At 40.5% G+C, this 20,368-nt stretch overlaps 1 protein-coding gene across 2 annotated transcripts in view; it reads left to right on the top strand.

Moving 5' to 3' along the window:
- Positions 1 to 20,368, top strand: part of CLGN (calmegin) — an 84,644-nt gene that overhangs the window by 23,122 nt on the left and 41,154 nt on the right. For both annotated transcript variants that reach the window (XM_077815268.1, XM_077815267.1), the window contains exons 2-4: positions 5,119 to 5,289; positions 7,271 to 7,344; positions 13,819 to 13,877. In XM_077815268.1, coding sequence (XP_077671394.1) covers positions 5,128 to 5,289; positions 7,271 to 7,344; positions 13,819 to 13,877 — 295 coding nt within the window. In that variant the 5' untranslated portion in view covers positions 5,119 to 5,127. The remainder of the gene's footprint in view (positions 1 to 5,118; positions 5,290 to 7,270; positions 7,345 to 13,818; positions 13,878 to 20,368) is intronic.

Below are 20,368 nucleotides of genomic sequence, written 5' to 3'. Positions count from 1 at the left end.
AATTACATAGGAACTCTGGCAGATGCAGGGATAGAATCCAGGTTTCCAGGGCAGTTTTCAGCTGTCTCGGATTGGAGGGGCCTCATGGCTCCCTTCTTCTTTTCCTGCAGTCCCCTGCCTTAGTAACTACACACCTTCCAACTTCCTCAGCAAAAGAGGGAGGGGTCCTACCGACAACAGCCTACTTCACTACACATCCTTGATTTATCCACAGAACATGTCCATCCTATGCACTGAATGAGGCAAGGGTCCTGTGCAAAAAAAAATAGTATGTGTTCATGTAATTAGAATATATCCTAAGGGAGACAATTAGAAAGTGCCAGAATTAAGACTACCTTTGCTTAACATTTTATTTTGACTTTTCATTCTTAATGTTCTTTTAACATAGGTTTTATGTAATCTCTGAGGAGGGAAAAAAGCAAGCTGGAGAAAAAGTCTATTTTATTGACACTGACATGGGTAATCATCAGGGTTGCAATTAGATCCACCTAAGACCTCTCTGCTACTTGAGCTAGTTGAGTAACTGATAGCAGTAATATGTGGTCATACTATATGGGGACCAGTATTTGAGGGGGATAGGAGACAGATTTTGCCAGTTGGCTTCATAAATATTTGCTGACAGCTGAGAAATAGTGAGACTCAAGAATTTTAAGGTTTCATTCCAAGCTCTGGGGGGGAGTGTTCACCAGTGGGCACAGACACTTGTTTTCTTCTCCCCCCACCCCTCCTCCCCCAGCTCGATGCCTTCTTCCCTGTTGCTTCCAAACTGTCTGTCCTGTCTCTTCTCCACTCCTGGCTTCTTTTCCCACTCACATTCTTTTTGCCTACCCAGTCCCCACTCCTTGGGTTTTGGGTTTCTCATCTCAGTTGTAGTCTCTTCCTCTGGGCTCACTAAGTCAGTTTGCTTTCCCTGTGAGTCCCAGTCCCCAGCTCCTTTTTTCAGTATACCTCTACCTCCCTGGGGTCCTCATCCAAAGTGTTTCCCACAACCTCTTCCTTTCCCTTCACCACAATGCCTGGGCATTAACTGGGCATTGTCTCCCTTGCTCATTGAGAGCACAGGGGAGAGAGGTTCTCAAGTCCAGTGCCTGGCCCCACCCCACCTTGTCCCAGAACAGCTATTTCAGGGAAAGTTCAACTTCACCCCATAGCCGTGGGCTGGGCCTGGAGCATTCTGCAGTCTAGTAGCATGTAGAAGCTGAGAGGGGGTGGTGGATGCTCTATCTGGCCAGCACTGAGAGCTGTGAGAGGCTTGAGTATGCTCAATGAGGACAAGGACTTTGGAGATTTTAGCTATTTATGCCCAGTAGCGACTTTCAGTTTATGCAAGCTCTACAGTTTTAGGGGCTTATAACTTGGCCCAATTTGGGTGAATTTTCACAGGGATTTCATAAGGCATATCCCTGATACAAAGGCCACCCCCTGCCAAATCAGGAGAGCCTTAGAGCATTTCAGAGAGAAGGCTGCCAGAATTTTTGAACATAGAGGAAAATATTGTTTTGCCCAGCCTTTCTTGCAGATGACTGAATCATTTTGGCGGAAGTCTTACAAATGAACGGGAGAACTTCAGCCCAAAAAGTTTGGCAAAGTTATAAGCAACTGAAAAAGGGGGTTTAAAATGAGAAGTGTTGGCAGTCTTAATGTAAAATAATTGCTGGCAAAACTTGCTGATAATACAGATTGTTGGGATGGTAAATAATGATGAATAGGTCAAACTGGATGGCTTAAGCAAGGTGGGCTCATTTTAACAACCTCTGGTTTTTTTTGGTTTTTTTAATAGAGCCAAATGCAAGGTCCTATTTTTAGGAACAAAGAATGTTGATACAAGATGAGACAGTATTCTGGAATGTGTTGATGTGGAAAAGGACTCAAGGTTATAATAGGTGGCATATCTAAGAAGGTGCATGTAATCCTTGAAAACATAAGGGAATATCAAGTAGGTGTAGAGAGATGGTACTGCTTCTGTATATGGCATTAGTGAGACCATTACTCAAATACCATGTCCAGTTCTGCTGTTCTTTTTTTAAAAAAGAAAGTTGAAACATTTGGAAAGGGTTCAGAAAAGAGCTACAAAAATGATCTAAGGCATGACAAACCATGCTTTATATCTAGAGAGAAGGTTAAGAGGTGACTTGATTGTGGCCAACAGGAGACAGGTTTATGTGGGAAAGATTTCTAACAGGAGATGCTCTTTAATGTAGCAGCAGTGGCTGGAAGATGAGGCTAGGCAAATTCAAACTAGAAATATTTTACATGTTTTTAATAGGGTGACTAACCACTGGAATTTACCTGAGGAGATGGTGGATTCTCAATTACATAAAGTCCTTAAAACCAAGATTGGATGACTATCAAAAAGATATCCTCAAACAGACCTTCAGGGGTTGATGCAGGAATTACTGTGGCTTTTGTTATGCAGGTGTTTAGGTTATTGTAACAGACCTTTCTAGCCTTAACTTAGGAATCTATGAACACCAACAAGAGTAGAAATTGTGGTTTTGAAAAATTATGATGGCAAAATATGGGAACATAAGGCTTCAGAAATCTCTAGGGAAGTGCCATTGATACCCATGGGATCTAAGATTTCATTTAAAAATTGAAAAAAGACATTTTGTAGCCTTATGGTTATGAAGAGCCTGCTTAATGTGAACAGTATACATTTAATGCAGTAATGTCTTTTTGAATCTGCACAGACCAGTGCTGCCACTGGTGGTGTGTGTTAGCTGTTAAGGGAAGGGTGTGAGAGGGAGGGGGGGAGACTTTCACTCCCAAACCCTGAAGCAGGAAGCTCTTTGGGGAGTCCAGCCACCCTAGCAGAGGGCTCCATGGATGTGTGTACACACACTCCACTCCAGAAGAGGCCTCTATGCATGTTTGCTGAGAAGGTAGGGTGGCCATCTGCTATCTCAGCAGAGGATTCTGTTGAGGTGTGGGGGGGTTAATGGTATAAACTGATTCACTGTCTGGGGGACTGCTCAACTTCAATTGATTTGGTGTATTGGTGGGGGGCATTAATATTGGAGTGAAGCATGGTATCTGTGGATCCAAGCTGAAGATACCCGACTAGCTGGAGAGGGACCAGGAGCAGTTGTGGCTTGAAGCACTATCACATTTTGATCTGGTGAGTAGACTTAGTCCTTGGGCTAATGAGTGCTGGAAGAGAAGGATTAACAAGTGGATTTTTAGAATTTGGAGCAATCGCCAGTGGAAAGGCTTTTAAAAATGAGGTACAAGATGGATAAGAATTGGAGATAATGCTGAGGAGGTTTTTTGTATGTTTTATGTTTGATTATGAATCACTGACCCAGCTACTGAACTATGAAGGGGGAAAAAAGGGTTACTTTAAATACATTTTCAGAAGATGATCATCTCGTTAATGGAGATGTAAACATTTTTTTTCTTCATCCAAACTATCATTCTAATGAAAGATTAGAGAACACCATAGGAGAAGACGCACAAACAGGCCTTGGGAGGCAGACCTGTCCTTGCCCACAGACAACCCACCAACCTGAAGCATATTCACACCAGCAACTACACACTGCACCATAGTAACTCTGACTCAGGAACCAATCCATACAATAAACCTTGATGCCAACTCTGCCCATGTATCTACATCAGCGACACCATCACAGGACCTAACCAGATCAGCCACACCATCACCGGTTCATTCATATGCACGTCCACCAATGTAATCTACACCATCATGTGCCAGCAATGCCCCTCTGCTATGTACATCGGCCAAACTGGACAGTCCCTACGTAAAAGGATAAATGGACACAAATCAGATATTAGGAACGGCAATATACAAAAACCTGTAGGAGAATGCTTCAACCTCCCTGGACACACGATAGCAGATTTAAAGGTAGCCATCCTGCAGCAAAAAAACTTCAGGACCAGACTTCAAAGAGAAACTGCTGAGCTTCAGTTCATTTTCAAATTTGGCACCATCAGCTCAGGATTAAACAAACACTGTGAATGGCTAGCAAACTACAAAAGCAGTTTCTCCTCCCTTGGTGTTCACACATTAACTGCTAGAAGAGGGCCTCATCCTCCCTGATTGAACTAACCTCGTTATCCCTAGCCTGATTCTTGCTTGCATATTTATACCTGCCACTGGAAATTTTCCACTGCCTGCATCCAATGAAGTGGGTATTCACCCACGAAAGCTTTTATGCTCCAATACCTCTGTTAGTCTATAAGGTGTCACAGGACTCTTTAGCGCATAAATAGTTTCCCTTTCAGTGATAGCTGAATATTCCCAAGGTGTGGTGGCGGGTGGGTGGTTTGTGGCTTTTTTTGTTTTTTTTATGGTCAGTTTTCTGATATGGCAGGTCAAAGGAGGGGCTTTTGTATGTGATTTGTGTTGGGAATAGAAGGATAAAGCTAACTCATTCTTTTGTGAGTAGCCCAGAAGGAGTTAAGGGTAGCTATGGTGTGGCATCTTGTTGGAAAGTGGCTGGACATGGGCCTTGTGGACATGTGCAGTGAAGATGGTACCCCAAAACTAGCTTTAGCAAGTGTTGAAACAGGTTTTTAAACCTTGCTGAGGCAGTTCATGGATGTTCTCAAACACTAGTACACTAGAGTGAAACTCTGCGGTTGACTGTGCAATAGAAAAGCTGCCTAACGCCAGCCAAGATGGTCTCCATCTGAGTGGTATCGATAAAGTAATCACAGATATGTAGGACCGGAAGGGACTTCAAGACGTCATCTTGTCCATTTTCCCTGTGCTGAGGCAGGATTGTGTACACCTAGAACATTCCTGGCAATGTTTGTCTAATCTGTTCTTAAAAACCACGAATAACGGAGATAAGTATATCTTGGCTGCACCAGTTATATCTGACTTTCCTTGGATGGAACAGGACAAGAAAACATGTTCCACTGTCTTACAGTTGCTACCTTTTTAACTACGTTGTCATATTTAAATATTTTGTTCAGAATGCTTTCATGAGGGTTATCAAAGCTGTTGAGCTTTTGAAAAAATGCAAATAACAAAATGAATGTTCAGTCTCTGTCCCATATTATCCTTAAATGTATTTCTCCTGTAGCCCTTCTTGCAAATGAACTGTTAATGAGGTAAACTATAGTATTGCAGTGACAATGTACTTATTAATTCTGCAGATAATCAGTATGGAAGTCCAGTGGGATTGGCTGTTGTTGGGTGTCTTGTTAATCAGCTCAGTAACTGCAGAAATTCATGATGAAGAAATCCAGGATGCAGATGTTGAGGTGGAGGATTTTGACAAGAACTTGCAAGAAACTGATATTGACAAAGGCAGCTCTTCTCTAGAGGTAAGGTTATTGTTGACATTGGCCAAAACTTAAGTTTTACAAAATGGGTAATTATAAGAAATAGAGATTTGACAGTGTATATATGTAGTTGGCAAGTCATGTGTAGCCACTCTGTTTTTCTTTAATTGCTGTGTGGCATTGTGATGGCAAACCTTATGTGTGAACCCAAACTACCAGAGTAGAAACCCAGGCCTTCCATTGTCAGGGGTGCTCAGTGATTAGAATATGGCTGAATGAATTGCAGAGCTTACAATGGGTTTGCCACATCTGGCAAATTACTTTGCTTATTGTGAAGAATGTGGGACACTTCTATATCTTTGTGAAAATGATGTGACTTGGTTTACCTGTTCATTGTTATATTGCTACCTGCTTGGTCTTAAGGAATTAAGTTCTTTCCAGTGAGTTAGGTGTTGATACAGCCCTATAAAGCAAGAGGCTGAAAAATTTGGCTGAGAAGAACAAAGAGGCATGCTTCCTGAAAGAGGGAAACTATTTTTGACTGCCAGAGAAGCCAAGTTGAAGGTGTCTGGCTAGAGGGGTTAGAAAGGAGACTACACGATCTTCAGGAGAAGTCATGTGTAGGGGAAGGGGGAGACCCTGGACTCCTTAGACTCTAACCAAATCCCAAAGAATGCTCAAGAGTGGTTAAGAGACTTAGACAGGGAATGGTAAGGTATTATTTTGTATGGCTTTTTATATCTGTTGATGTCTAAAGTAAAATGATTGTTTTTAGAAATCTTAGGCAAAGTCCATGTCTGTTTGATTCAACAATTGCATACCTTTGAAAGGGTTAACTGTAAACCAGAACTTCCTCCAGGGTGGTGCTCTCTCAAAAGGGTGTACTTAAGCTACTGAGGACTCTTAAGGGGCTCAGTCTTGGGGCCCCAAGAAGTGTGCCAGAAAGCTTGGCCCCAGACATGGCTGGAGCCACTCAGTGACCAAGGGCCTAGTATGTGGATCCAAACACGCTGGTCAATGTCCAGCGTGGGGGGCAGCTTGACCAAGGCTTTGACACTTATCCTTAAGGCAGGACCTAGCTCCTTCTCTCATAGTACCTAATAGTGCTATATCCTGCAATCTCACTTGTATTTCTGGAAGTTAAAGCAGAAAATATTGCTTGGGTTTATCCTTGTTTCAGTTTTGGTCACCATTTTAGTCTCAGTGGCTTCTGTTTATCCCTCCCTCTCTGCCAATTTCTTGTAGATAATATATTTAAAATGTTGTTGCTGTAAATTACATCATACTTCGGGCAGAGGGGATATGCTTACAAAATACAACAAGAGGTTTCTTTTTCAAATAGTAAAATGAAAATCTATTATACCACTTAACCACATAGGGAAGAAAACAACACAGAATGGAAAAAGTGAGTGGAGGAAAGAAATAGGTAGGAGGAAGAAGAGGATCAGGGCAAGTTTGCTGACTTCTCCCTAAGTTTTCCATTATTGATAATATCTCACACATTTTTTTGCCATAATGATTATGCCCTTTGATCTTCCATTTATACTTTTAGATATGCAATAGCTTGTTGCAATAGCTTGCTAAGCATCACACACTGAAAATAGTAGTGCATAGGTACCCGATAGGTGCTTAACTTTTCTATATCTGTAGGCACAGAACACGCACATCTTTTTAAAACTTAGGAATATATTCAACTTCCATATAGTTCAGTCTGTTTAATGGAATTCATTGGCCACCTGCAGGGCTATCATTTTGTGTGGGGCAAAATAATCGATTTACCATGAACTTTTTAAAACTTAAATAGTATAATATAGAAAATGTAATAAGCCCAAGCTAGTCAAGATACTACCTAGAAAATACCATATATGTTCAAGTAGTTGGGGCTGACCACTTCTCAGAGAATTACAATTGATTGTATTCCTTGCATCAGGTATAATACACCGTATAAATGTACATATTAGCTATGATGTATTTCAGCAAAAAGTAATTCATGCATTGGATATATTTGTGTAAATGTCTTTAGGTTATGTACAAGACTCCAAAGCCTACTGGGGAAGAGTATTTTACAGAAACCTTTGATGATGGAGTATTGACTGGGTAAGTGTTCATAAAAGATGGCATTGTAAAGCTTGACTTTCAGCAGTTTGAATAGCTGATAACCTCTAGAGCCAGTAGTCTGGCCAGAACTGCTCATGGTTCACTGATCACAACTTGTTTGTTCTCTAATTTAATAATGTATTTTCTAAAGATATTTACAAGATGTTTGAAATGGGAAAAATCTATTAGGTAGTCAGTGAGTTCTCCATTTTGAGCAAAACTGTTTCTTACTGTACTCTTTTCCTCCCACCCCCACCGCAGTGTCTTGTCCACTTTGAAGTCTCCCAGTCACTACCTTTTGATATGTCCGGGGTTGTAGAATGTCTATTTGAAAAACTTTCTTTTATATTCAGTGATGATTTCTCATTCATTTATCACATTATTTGCCACATACTACTTTATGCTGTTCAAAAAGATTAGACATTCTCATAGATTAATGAGAACATCCACAGCTACACTGGATAGCATTAATATCTTACATAGGTAACTTAAAGGTATAAGATACCTATTATGGCATTGACCAAATCTGACAGGCTAATAACTTTTTTAGGATCCCTTTCATGTCTGTAATGCACAATTCACCTATGCTTACAACTGCTCCCAACAGTTCAAAGGTGTTATCACTACTGCTGGATTTATACTTCCTTTATGGAAGGCTAAATACTATTCATTTTTTTATTTTTTTTGCATCTCAATATCTGTCTCCACCAGTGCAGTGCCAGTGTATGACAAGTGCTGACATAATAATCTCAGCTGTGAAAACAGTCCCCTTCCCCATCCTTCCAGAATACACTGATCACTGCTTAGGTGGCAGTTTTGATTAAATTCCTGTTTTGTTTTGTTTTGTTTCTTACTGGCCCAAAAGCAAAGTGTTTTGGAAGCGCCTTAACTTACAAATAGTGCTGCATACATCGTAAATCTTGTTGAGTGAGTACCTTTTTTGTCACTGTCCACTTTGATGTGATCAATTTGTATTGTTTAGCAAGCCAGTTCTGGAGCATGTCTTGAAATTATTATACCAGCTTGTTTCTAGTAGGCTCAAGCTGGACATCCATGTATGCCTGGGGCAAGCAGAAGATGTGGGTTCCAGTGGCGATCTATAATTTAGCAAAAGCATTTTGATGCGTGGGCAGATATTTGAACATCTGCTTGAGCTGAGTATTGCCTAGATGTAGTAAACTGTGCCAAGGAAAAGAAATAGGCTGAAGGTTCAGTATAACATAGTCTCTGTGATGTGAACAATGCTGTGAAGTTTTCGAAGAAACCCTGTGCCTTTATGATGAACCAACTATATTCTTGGTGCACTCTTCCTCTTACGGAATTAGAGATAGTGTTGAACAGAACCAAGAACCAGACTGAGGGACAGGGAGAAGGGGGAGGAGACTGCTAACCCAAAATATATGGGACAGGGTCACTAGATGCAAGAGACTATAGCAGAATCCCAAATGTCTTCAGAGAATCTCAAGCCAAGAAGATTCAGGAGGATGATTGCTTGGGAGATGAGGAGCCCCTCTCCACAAGGTATGCTTTTTGTCTATTGTTTCAACTGATAATGGCTGGCTTTGCATATTCTAGGGTTTTGGCGGAATGGTTTTTCGTACAGTGTGGTTATAAAACTAATTGCCAACCTCTGGCTTAATTGCTGTAGCACAAGTGGCTAGTCCTTCCTGAATTTCCTTCTCTTCCCCCTTACTTCCCCCTGCCTGTTCAGTTCTACCAGATTCACCAGGTTCGACAGTCCTCTTTCACCTCTTCCATATTTGATTACTTAGGGCAATAACTCTTGTAAAGGCGAAAGTGCCCAGGCCTAGAGCATGTCACAGTAAGGTGCCATTCCCTCTCCCACCTCAAAATTGGAGCCGAAGGGTGTGCAAAATGAAGTCAATCCATCCATATATAAAAAAAATGTTGAAACAAGCAAATTTTATTGTGGCAGTCAACATATTGGGTACACAGCCTCAACATGTACATGGTTTGCTTGCTGTACCAGGACATTTAGTTGGTTAGTCCTCAGCCCTGTAATTGAATCTGCATGGGCTGCAAAGAGTCCTTTGACCTCAATGACCATTGCATGTGAGGGTTCACCTGCATGGATCTGACTGCAGGCTCAGGGTGCTAGTTAGTTTGTTTGTTCTAGCTGCAATCACATTTCATTCTGCTTCTTTAGTTAATGCTGAAATGCAGGAATAAGTGCCACTGAATAACAAACTACTCCATATCTAAATCAAGTCTGTGGAAAGTAGGATAATGATTCTGTAAACATCCCCTGCCCAGCCAGCAAATTCAGGGCAGCAATCTAATGGAAAATTTTATTTTAAACATAGTTTTTCCCAGTCTTCTGCAAATCTTTGGTAAGGCCAGTACTCTGTTGTAGAAGTTAGGTTAGGGCCAATGCTAATTTCTCTGTAGCCACACAGAAGCTCATTATACCACTCCTACAGCCTGTTCTCTGTTATCAAGTTTCCACTCTAAATATTCTTTCAATGATCAGCCTTACCAGTCATCTAAATATGGCCTTTCTTCACCCTTGCTAAAACTCACAGTACAGAGATTCTGTTCAGGCACCGGTTAAGCCTACAGTGACTAAGTTTCATTAGTCCCTTTCCTAAAGTTTATTTTAAGTTAGAGAGAGAGAGTCTTGGTTTCTCACCAGTTTGAATCCTGCGAATAGAATACCTAGAAAGAATGCTTTAGAATTATAAACTAAACAAATTGGTAGATTTTATTAAATTCTTTTGAATTTTAAAGATTGGCTGTGCCATTACTAAGTACCTCTTCATATTTTTCATTTCAGTGTTGATCATGACAAGGCCATGAAAGTGCAAGAGAGGACTATACATCTGACACTTGAAGTCCAGAGCACTTGACCAATCTAGGGAGAAGAAAGATGAAAATGAGAAGCATGACTTCTTGATTTGCAGAGGAGCATGAAAAGGGACTCTGATAAACTACTGAAGTGAGAGGAGGAAAAAAACAACTCTCTGCTTCAAGATAAGGCAAAAGAAGAGACAATGGTATACATCCATTGTGATAGAAAAATTGAAGCTGCCTGAACAAGATTTCCATAGGGTACTTGAATGAGAATTTTCAAGGGCATAGAAATTAGTGTTATCTCAGCAACAGGCCCTGCATCTGTCGTGTGTGTGTGTGTGTGTGTGTGTGTGTGTGGTGTTGCCGTCTAAGCAAAACTGCATGATACAAGACAGTAGCATCTCTTATTGAATTGCCCTATACTCTTCTCTCATGTACATTTCCACAACACTTCATCCTTGCTAGAGAACAGGAGAAAAAGAACTTAAATCCCTTGGACATGCATTTCATGTCCCATAAACCATGTTTTATCCTTAATGTTTTCTTACTTTCCACTAGATACCTATTGCATTTGTCCTACTAATTTATATGTGTAATAAAGCTGATTTGCAAATTGCAACATTTGTCTGTGACTCAATCTTTAACTGTTAATACATCACTTACCTTCAGAATAGCCTCTCTACTCTTTTTACAGTTATGAGTCTGAGTAAATGATGAAAAGAAAAGCAATACCCATGATAAAGAAATTATAAAAAGGTAAAACCTACCATTAGCTAAAGAAGCAGTATTTCATAGCAAATGAAAATATGCAAATCTTTCATGCTTTTACATCCATTCATCCCAACCAGAAAAGTCCGCTTCTTCTCTTGGAAGAGCTGCACATACTGCTGCTCATTTCAGGGGTCTAACAACTGTCCCACCAGTTAGATCATGGACCTGACCCAAAAAATAGTGGTCCACATGATACAGTATTTCTAGGAAGTTCATGTAGCTTGTTACTCAAAGTTGTGGAGGGGATCTAAGCCTTGCAGCATTAATTCCTTTAACTAGTGATCTCATTACTAGTCCGAAGCATGTACTGATGGTATACTTTCTGCTGCTTTTTCTGATCTGAGATGCTTGGTGAGTGCTTTTTCATAGACGCAAGTCTGCCTGTAAATATATGCATCTTATCCCCTATACTCCTCAACAGCCTTAAAAATACTTTTTTTTTTTTTTAAATGAGAGGTGATGGGGTTTTACATTGGTTAGCCCTCCATGCACAAATCTTGTCTCTGCAAGACAAGGGGTGGGAGGAGGCATTTCAAAATCGAGGATCCCTCAGAAATGGCCTGCCAGCAATTCCTTCTGGCTTTTATTGAGGGAATGCCAACTTCAGTGCTCTGCTCAATTCACTGTGGTACTATATCATGGGGAGAGAGACAGTTTCTCAGGTAACAAGACCCCAAATCACTTGGGCTACATAGGTTAAAACGAAACACCTTGATTTCCACATGCAAGCTGATTAGAAGCCATTGCAGACCATGGAGCACTGCCTAACATGCCAACAGCATGCAACTCCACTTAATTGGTGTGCACCAAATGGTCCCAAAGTATGGCTCTGTGTAGAGCACATTAACTAACAACAATCTAATCTTAAAATGACAAAGATATGGATAGGAGACAAGGTTGTAGAAAAGGTTGCCTCTAGGAGTAGCCCAGGATCTAATACCTCAAATTATACATCTGTTTTACAAATGGTGGTCGTGCTTTTCCTGATGGACAGCAAAATAAATTGTCAGCTCTTCCATTTGCTTCCCTCAGACCCCATGAAATCACAGCTAGCTCGTTGTCATCATGTAGACATGGGACAGTTCGTTCCATTTCTCCAGCATGGTGTCAGTTGCATCCTGAATGCACTGCCGCCTGCCAGGGTCTTTCCGCTGACCTGCTCAATGACCTTATATATGCTTTGAACAAGAGACATGACAGTCAATTCCTGTGGCACCCTGCAAGAAAAGAACATCCTGGGGGTAGAGGAAAAGTTGTCCACAATTATTCCTTGTGTTACTCAGAAAGATAAGAGCAAAGCTACTGACTGCCACTCACTTCACTCCTGCTAGTGTCCACAAACAAGGCAACAAAATCTTGTGCTGAAACACATTAAAGGCTACTGACAATGTCAAAGCAGCAGCATGGATACTTTATCTTCATCCATTGTTAACAGCATCACATAATGCATACGGTGCAGTCTACCTAGTACACAGGGCTTTAGCCAGATTGAAGGAAATATGAGGATTCAAACTGCCAGCTAGTGCCACAGCCTTCTCAGTTGATCTTTCCTAAAAATAGGATATGGGGACACTAATCAATGGTTAACCAGATTGTCAGCATCAGGAGTTGATTTTCTTAAGCATAAGCACATTAGCTTCTTTAGTGTAGAGGTGTAAGTATCTTTCAGCCTAGCTAGTAGGTTTAAGTTTTGAACTAGTAGGTGTGGATTAAAGTGTGTGCGTAAATATATTGCCACTGGTCCAGAGATGAATATAATCCCTGACCTTATACCAGTGTAATTTTAAATCACTTCTGCTGAGAAAACATTCATATTGAAGCACTGGAAAGTAAAAGCCAGATTTTTCTCTGTTCCCAATCACAGTGTTACTCAGCTGTCAAGTTCAGATTCAGAGTTTGTTATGGCACAACAGGTTTTAACAGGTTGCTTTTATTTATTCCCTGTGCTGTTGGAATTATAGCCAGATGCAGAAAATGGTGATTTCCTTAGGGAAAGAATATTTAGTGTTCCCCACTGAAGTAATACTAGGAGGCAAGAATGAAAGGAGTGCTATGGGCTGTGGTGGTGTTAGCTTATTTTGCAAGGTAAGTGGGGGGAGAAATCATGTATTAGTACACAAAACTTAGGTAAAGTGGAGACTAAAATAATTTCAGATACTTTGTCCCTGAAAAAGTATAATTATAGTTTTAATTTCTCAGCACCTATCACTGAAGGCCTGTGAATCCCTTGAAGTATATGTGTAGTAAGCGTACAATTATGAATAGAGTGTCACGTCTGGATTATCTGATTTTTAAAGATACGTTGGGTTTTTGTCTGTTTCCATCCTCCTCCCTCTCCTACCCCCCCCCCCCCCCGCATGGTGTCCCTACAGGATAGCGTTGAGGTTTGGGTGCCTTAACTATGCATTTAATTACCTTGACATATTTGGAATTCTTTAATTTAACCTTAAATCTCAATTTGCTGGGTTTATAATGCTTATTTTTGAGATAGTTACAACACATCTGTAATGTTATCACCCTTAAATGACTGAAAAGTAATCTCAACCTTACCTCATGTAACACAGGTTTTTATCTGGAAGTTTAGGGCTTTGGGTCATATTAATTTTATTTTCATTTCAAATTCTTACTAGGACTTTAAAGTCAATATTAAGCCTTCCTGCAGATTAGCCCCAGCCTGTTTTAATTTTTCCTAAATATTATTTGTTCATGTTCTTTAAATTCTAAATGATGAATGGAGTGACTTATTTTGTCAAAATATCCTTATTGTGCATTTACTGCTTAACTATCTAAAGAAAATAATTCCTACTTCCTTTGTTAAATAATCCAGTTTTATTTATTATTTTCTTGTCCTGATTACACAATTTAAACAAAACAATTGTTTTTCTTTCACAGGTGGATGTTATCTAAAACCAAGAAAGAAGACACAGATGAAAACATTGCTAAATATGATGGTAAACTTCCCTTCCTTCTTTTCAGTGTGGTGTAGCTTTTTTCTCAAAAAGCAAACTTCAGTTATAATTTAGTATGTTTTTCTCTCCATAAATTTGACATTGATCAAAAAGTCTTAATGGGTAGAATGCACAAAGTTATACTGATACAGAAATATAAAATATTTCCTGCTGTTCACAGTAGGGGAAGTTAGCAAGTGATATTAGGGAAAAAAAAGTTCATTAGAAACAATCTGCAGTGGTAACTAGAGAGATAACAGTGCTAGAATGTCTGCTGATATGAGTAGCCACTGGCAGCTGTATAATGATGTGAATGGTGCTTTTTGAGAACAGTCTTCCTCTTCTCAAATTAAAATTTTAGAGCAGTAAAATTTCTTAAGTACAATGTTATATTTATTCTATTTAAAACTGACATGATACAGTAGAATTTCTTAACTATCTAAGGGTATGTCTACACTACCCACTGGATTGGCAGGCAGTGATCAATCCAGCGGGGGTCGATTTATCGCGTCTAGTCTAGATGTGATAAATCGAGCGCTCTCCTGTACGCCGCCGCCACGAGAGGCACAGGCAGAGTCGACTGGGGAGCAGCAGCGGTTGACTCACCGTAGTGAAGACACTGCGGTGAGTAGGTCTAAGTATGTTGACTTCAGCTACATTGTTCACATAGCTGAAATTGAGTAATTTAGATCGACCCCCCCCCGCCCACCACCACCAGTGTAGACCAGGGCAAAGATACATGCCTTAAGCAACATTATTCACATTGCCAAATATCTGCTACTAACTCATCAGTGGATATCCTCAAGAAAATTTAATGGATGAAACAAAATTGTGGCGCTGAACAGGCAGTTTTTTAACCATTCAGCAAAAATGGGATACTTTGTTCAAATTAAAAGCCATTTGTTTACCTGTCTGAGTGTAGGGTTTTCACACGGCTCCTTCTGTACAGGATTTTTTCACTAAGATTTTGCAATAGAAGGGTGGGGGGAGGGGAGTACCGATGGGAGAGTTGCTCTGGATTTTTCCCTTTGGGTGCTGCAGTTGGCCTGATGAATTCTTAACTAAGAACTGTCAACCTGAATATGATTTTGTGTTCTTATTGCGATTGACAGAGATGTGATCAATAGTAGTAACTTTAGAGAGACACTGTAACCTTCATTCATCAGGAGGTAGGGAGACCAAATGGAGATCCTGCTGCAAAGAAAAGAGAAGAGGATTTGATAGCTCTTTTATCTAATGAGTAAAGGAATGAAAGAAATGCATACAAAAGACGTGGAAGATAATTTGCAGATTTTCTTTTTGACAAAATAGGACAGAATGGATTTTTGAGAGAGCTATAGAAGGATTTGGTAAGACTTTTTGGAAGCCGCAGAGATAAATAGAGGTGCAGTTATTGAGATGAGATGGTATAGCATCCAGGAGGAAAAGCCAAAACCTCATATTTTCTAAAATATGTGAAAATGCTACTGTTTCCTAAGGGCTTAATTTTGCAGGGATGCCCCCTTACATTCAGTTTCTTTCTTAGCTAGAGAGGTCAAATGCAGTTCAAAGTGATTACAGGGCACAGAATCAGGTCCCATCCTTGGTGAGAACTGGTGGGGTTACACTGACATATCTGTATGAGCTAGAATGATTTGGTCATTTCCAACTTTGGTGAAAGCTTATTTTTGCCAAATCAAAGTGTGAGCTTTATGGATTGTAGGGGGCTGCTGCATCCAAAGGGTCTGTAAAGCTCTGCATCTGTGTGAAGTGTCTGTGGCCTCTGAGTCTTTAGGGGTCACTGTTCATATTCTTTGGTTCTCTTATGATGTGAGATTTGGTCCTTAAATGTAACTCTCAAAAGAAAAAGACTAGGCTTATCCTTTTTGTTCCTTTATGATGTATAAAGGAAGTCTGAAGGGTTTTTGTCAAATTGATTTTTCTGCCTTTAAAAAAAAATAGAAATTTGGTTGTCACAAGAGTGTGCCCAGCCTCAGATGGGAAGCCCACACAGAGGGATTCTGCACCCAGAGAATTTAGTCTTTCAGAATGGCAACTCTGTACAAATATGCTGGAAATGTATAATCCTAAAGCTTTGTTGTCTTGGTGTCCCAAAAAGTAGTCCTAATTCAAATGGACAGTTAAGCTACCATGTTGAATATAAATGAGCAGAAATGCATTGACACTGGTTTTAGATCAAAGATGCAATGAGCAGCAATAATAGCCTTCCTGCTTGACTACAGTGTTGCTGGTTGCTATCCAGATGTGCAGAGCCCTTAAGCATGTCTTGCTGCACAGGTTTGTGACTCTGGGCAATATGCAGGAAATAATAGAAGGATTTCATGCACTGGGCTTCCCGAAGTATGGTGGTGCAATAGACAGGATGTATATCCTGAATCTGTTCTCTTACCACCTTTTGCTTCTGAACAGAGAGGTACACTGATATGGTTATATAAGTGTTGGTAGATCGCTAATGATGATTCACTGACACTAACAGAGGGTGGTCAGGGAAGATGCACAAAGCTTGCTTCTTTAGGAATACAGCACTCCTTGAAAAGCTTAAAAGCAGGGAGATTTTTTCCCAGACAAATACATTCACATTGAAGGGTGGGTTGCTATGCTCATTGTGATTTTTCCAGGACCCAGCCTACCCTCTGCTTCCCTGGCTCATTAAGCTATACACCAGGCACCTGGGCAGCAGCAAGAAAAGATTTAACTGTTGTTTGAGCAGGTACAGAATGAATGTTGAGTGTTTATTTGGTAGATTGAATGTTGCTTCATGACTAAGCAGGAGTTCAGTGAGCCATATATTCCCATTGTTGCAGCATCTTGTGTTTTACATAATATTTGCGTAGCTAAAGGAGAAACGTTACCAGAAGGATGGAGGAGGGAAGTGGAAAGACCGCCTGCTGATTTTTCAACAGCGAGACAAAAGGTCAAGTTCAAGATCACACTGAACAAATTCGTAGGGAAGGTTTCAGACCACGCTGGATGAGAGTGCATCTCAAACAAGTGATTAAGAGAAAGCAGAAAGCCTATAAGGAATGGAAGATGGGATGAATCAGCAAGGAAAGCTACCTCTTGGAGGTCAGAAAGTGTAGGGATGAAGTGAGAACTGCCAAAAACCAAGCAGAGGTGGACATTGCAAAGGAAATTAGAACCAATAGTAAAAGGTTTTATAGCCATATAAACAAAAAGAAAACAAGGAAAGAAATGGGGACCTCTAAGCACTGAGGATGGGGTGGAGTTTAAAGATAATCAATCCAGGCATGGCCCAACACCTAACAAATACTTTGCCTCAGCTTTTAATAAGGCTAATGAAGAGCTTAGGGGTAATGGCAGGGTGGCTAATGGAAACAATGATATGGAAGTAGAAATTACTACATTCGAGGTGGAAGCCAAACTCAAACAGTTTAAGGAGAGTAAATTGGGGACCCCAGATAATCTCCACCCAAGAATATTAAAAGAACTGGCACATGAAATTGCAAGCCCAATACAAGTATGTGTAATGCATCTGTGAACTCGGAGGTCATACCCTGTGACTGGAGAATTGCTAATATAGTTCCTTTTTTAAGAAACCGGGGGGAGGGACAGGGAAGTAATCCAGGAAATTATAAAACTGTTGTTAGAACCTCTATTGTATGCAAGGTCTTGGAACAAATTTTGAAAGAGAAAGTAGTTAAGGACATAGAGGTAAATGATAATTGAGATAAAATACAACATGGTTTTACAAAAGGTAGATCATGCCAGACCAACCTGATCTCCTTTGAGAAGATAACTGATATTTTTTTTATACAAAGGAAATGTAGTAAATCTAATCTACCTGGATTTCAGGAAGGGGTTTGATACCATTCCACTTGGGAAATTTAGTTAAATTGGAGAAGATGGTGATTAATATGAGAATTGAAAGGTGGATAAGGAACTGGTTTAAGAGGAGAGTACAGTGGGTCATGCTGAAAGGTGAACTGTCAGGCTGGAGGGAGGTTACTAATAGAGTTCCTCAGGGGTCAGTCTTGAGACCAATCTTATTTAACATTTTTATTCAGGACCTTGGCACAAAAAGTGGGAACATGCTAATAAAATCTGCAGATGACACAAAGTTTGAAGGTATTGCCAATAGGGAGGACCAGAATATCATACAAGAAGATCTGGACAATCTTGTAAATTAGTGTAATAGAAATGGGATGAAATTTAATAGTGCTAAGTGCCAGATCATGCACTTTGGGATTCACAACAAGAATTTTTACTATAAGCTGGGAATGTATCAGTTGATAGAGACAGGGGAGGAGAAAGAGCTGGATGTATTGGTTGATCACTGGATGACAGAGTGCCAAGGTGATGCAGCCATGAAAAAGTCCTAGGATGCATCAGGCAAGATATTTCCAGGAGAAATAGGGAAGTGTTAATACCATTATACAAGGCATTAGCATGGACTTCATTTGGAATGCTGTGTGCAGTTCTGGTCTCCCATGTTTAAGAAAGGTGGATTCAAACTGGAACAGATGCAGAGAAGGGCTAGTAGGATGATCAGAGGAATGGAAAACCTACCTTATGAGAGGAGACTCCATGATCTTGGCTTGTTTAGCCTAACCAAAAAAGGCTCAGTCGAGATATGATTGCTTCTCTATAAATACATCCGAAGGATAAATAACAGGGAGTCAGAGGAGTTATTTAAGTTAAGGGCCAGTGTGAACACATGAACAAATGGATGAAAACTGGCCATCAACAAGTTTAGGCTTGAAATTTGGTTTCTAACCATCAAAGAAATGAAGTTCTGGAACAGCCTTCCAAGGGGAGCAGTGGGGGCAAAAAACATAACTGGCTTCAAGACTGAGCTTGATAAGTTTATGGAGGGGATGCTATGATGAGATTGCCTACGATGGCATATAGTCAGTCTGTGACTTCTAGCAGCAAATATCTCCAATGGCCGGTAATGGGACACTAGATGCGGAGGGCTCTAAGTTACTACAGAGAATTCTTTCCCAGGTGTCTGGCCGATGGGTCTTGCCCATATGCTCAGGGTGTAATTGATCGCCATGTTTGGGCAATTCCTTTGTTTCCTGTCCACATCCATTTGGCTGCCATTTTGAGGTGGAGTTTCAGGTTTCATAAACAAAGTGTTTTTAAAAGGGGGTGCATTAATATTCCTACCTGATCTCCCTTCCCCTTTGTAAGTGGGTTCTGACTCTTGACTAGCCTGGGTTGGATTTGGCTGACTCTCTCTGAGGGTCTGAATCCCCTTAATGAGGCATTCATTGTTGGGTTGCTTTCCTCCAGGGCTCAAGGGGAGTCCACCATCACTCATGAGTTGGTGGTGGGGTCCCTACTCATTATGGCATCCACCTCCAAATAGTAGCTGAAATCCAGGCAGGCATGAGGGGCCAGATCCAGATTTTCTGGTAGCCTTTGCGTTTAGGTAGGATTGCCACTTTTCTTTCCCCTTAGCCCAGCATTGTTGCTTGTCCCTTTTATATCCCAGCTTTTGCATGTCTTTGCAACATCCAAATAAGCATCTTTATTCCTATGGTAATTCTGAAGTTGTGCTTGCAGTGTCCTTTCTCTGCGCAAGCTGAGAAAGTCCAGGAATTCTTTCCTAGTTCAGGCTGTAGGACAGGGCTTGCCTGAACTTCTGTTAGCTGCACTTTAACATGCTGGGAATTTTGAAGGTGGGGGACGAGGGGGATGGGCTTGTGGTCACTGTGACCCTGGGCAGTAGTGTTCAAAACTGGGACCAGAATGGGCACTGTCATGGGGACAAGGCATTCTGGGATTGTTGATTGAGTATTATGAATTGTCTACATAGGCATCCTACCAGCGGAACAGTGCTGGTACAGGACTTATGTCATTCAGGGAGTTGGTTTAGCTGTAAATTCAGGGTTTTACCAACAGGACTTCAAATTGTGTGTGGATGCACACACAGATGTGCCAACTAAGGGAAGTTTTAATGGTACAGTTGTACTGTAGAGCAGACCTTTGTCTTTCCCCTTGTCTGATGATATCATCTGTCTAGCAAGATACTTAGCTACACAATTTTGAGAAGTTGTTTTTGCTTAGCACTTTTTTTAAGGCCATGTTTTCAGATTAGATGTGATCATATTTCGATAGGCTTCTCTTTCTGCCTCCTGTGCAGTTGGAACTGATTGGAAGATTAGGAGAGCAAAATTTAAACTCAAGAAGTGTCATTCAGTGACTAATAGGGGAGCTGGTTTGCATTCTATCTTGCTACTGTTGCCCTTAAGGGTAGGACAACAAAATAGCCTTAAATATGAGAGTGAAAGAATGCTTTCAGTCTCGCACTAAAAAGATTAGGATCCTGTGAGATTAGAAGAAGAAAAATAAGGTTAAAGAACTTTTAATTTCAGGATTTTATAAATCATAAAACAGCAAGAAAGGGTACTGACCTAGTTTAAAAAAACAACAACTTGTGAAGGTCATTTTTTATTGGTGTTTGTAGATCTACATAGGCCCAAAACATTGTTGTTTATAAGCAAGAATTTCTGAATGCATCTCTTGAA

Source organism: Eretmochelys imbricata, chromosome 4 (genome assembly GCF_965152235.1).
Source record: "Eretmochelys imbricata isolate rEreImb1 chromosome 4, rEreImb1.hap1, whole genome shotgun sequence".
In the NCBI taxonomy this organism is placed as follows: domain Eukaryota; kingdom Metazoa; phylum Chordata; order Testudines; family Cheloniidae; genus Eretmochelys; species Eretmochelys imbricata.
Note: the sequence above shows the minus strand (reverse complement) of the source record. Positions and strands in the feature narration are given on the sequence as shown.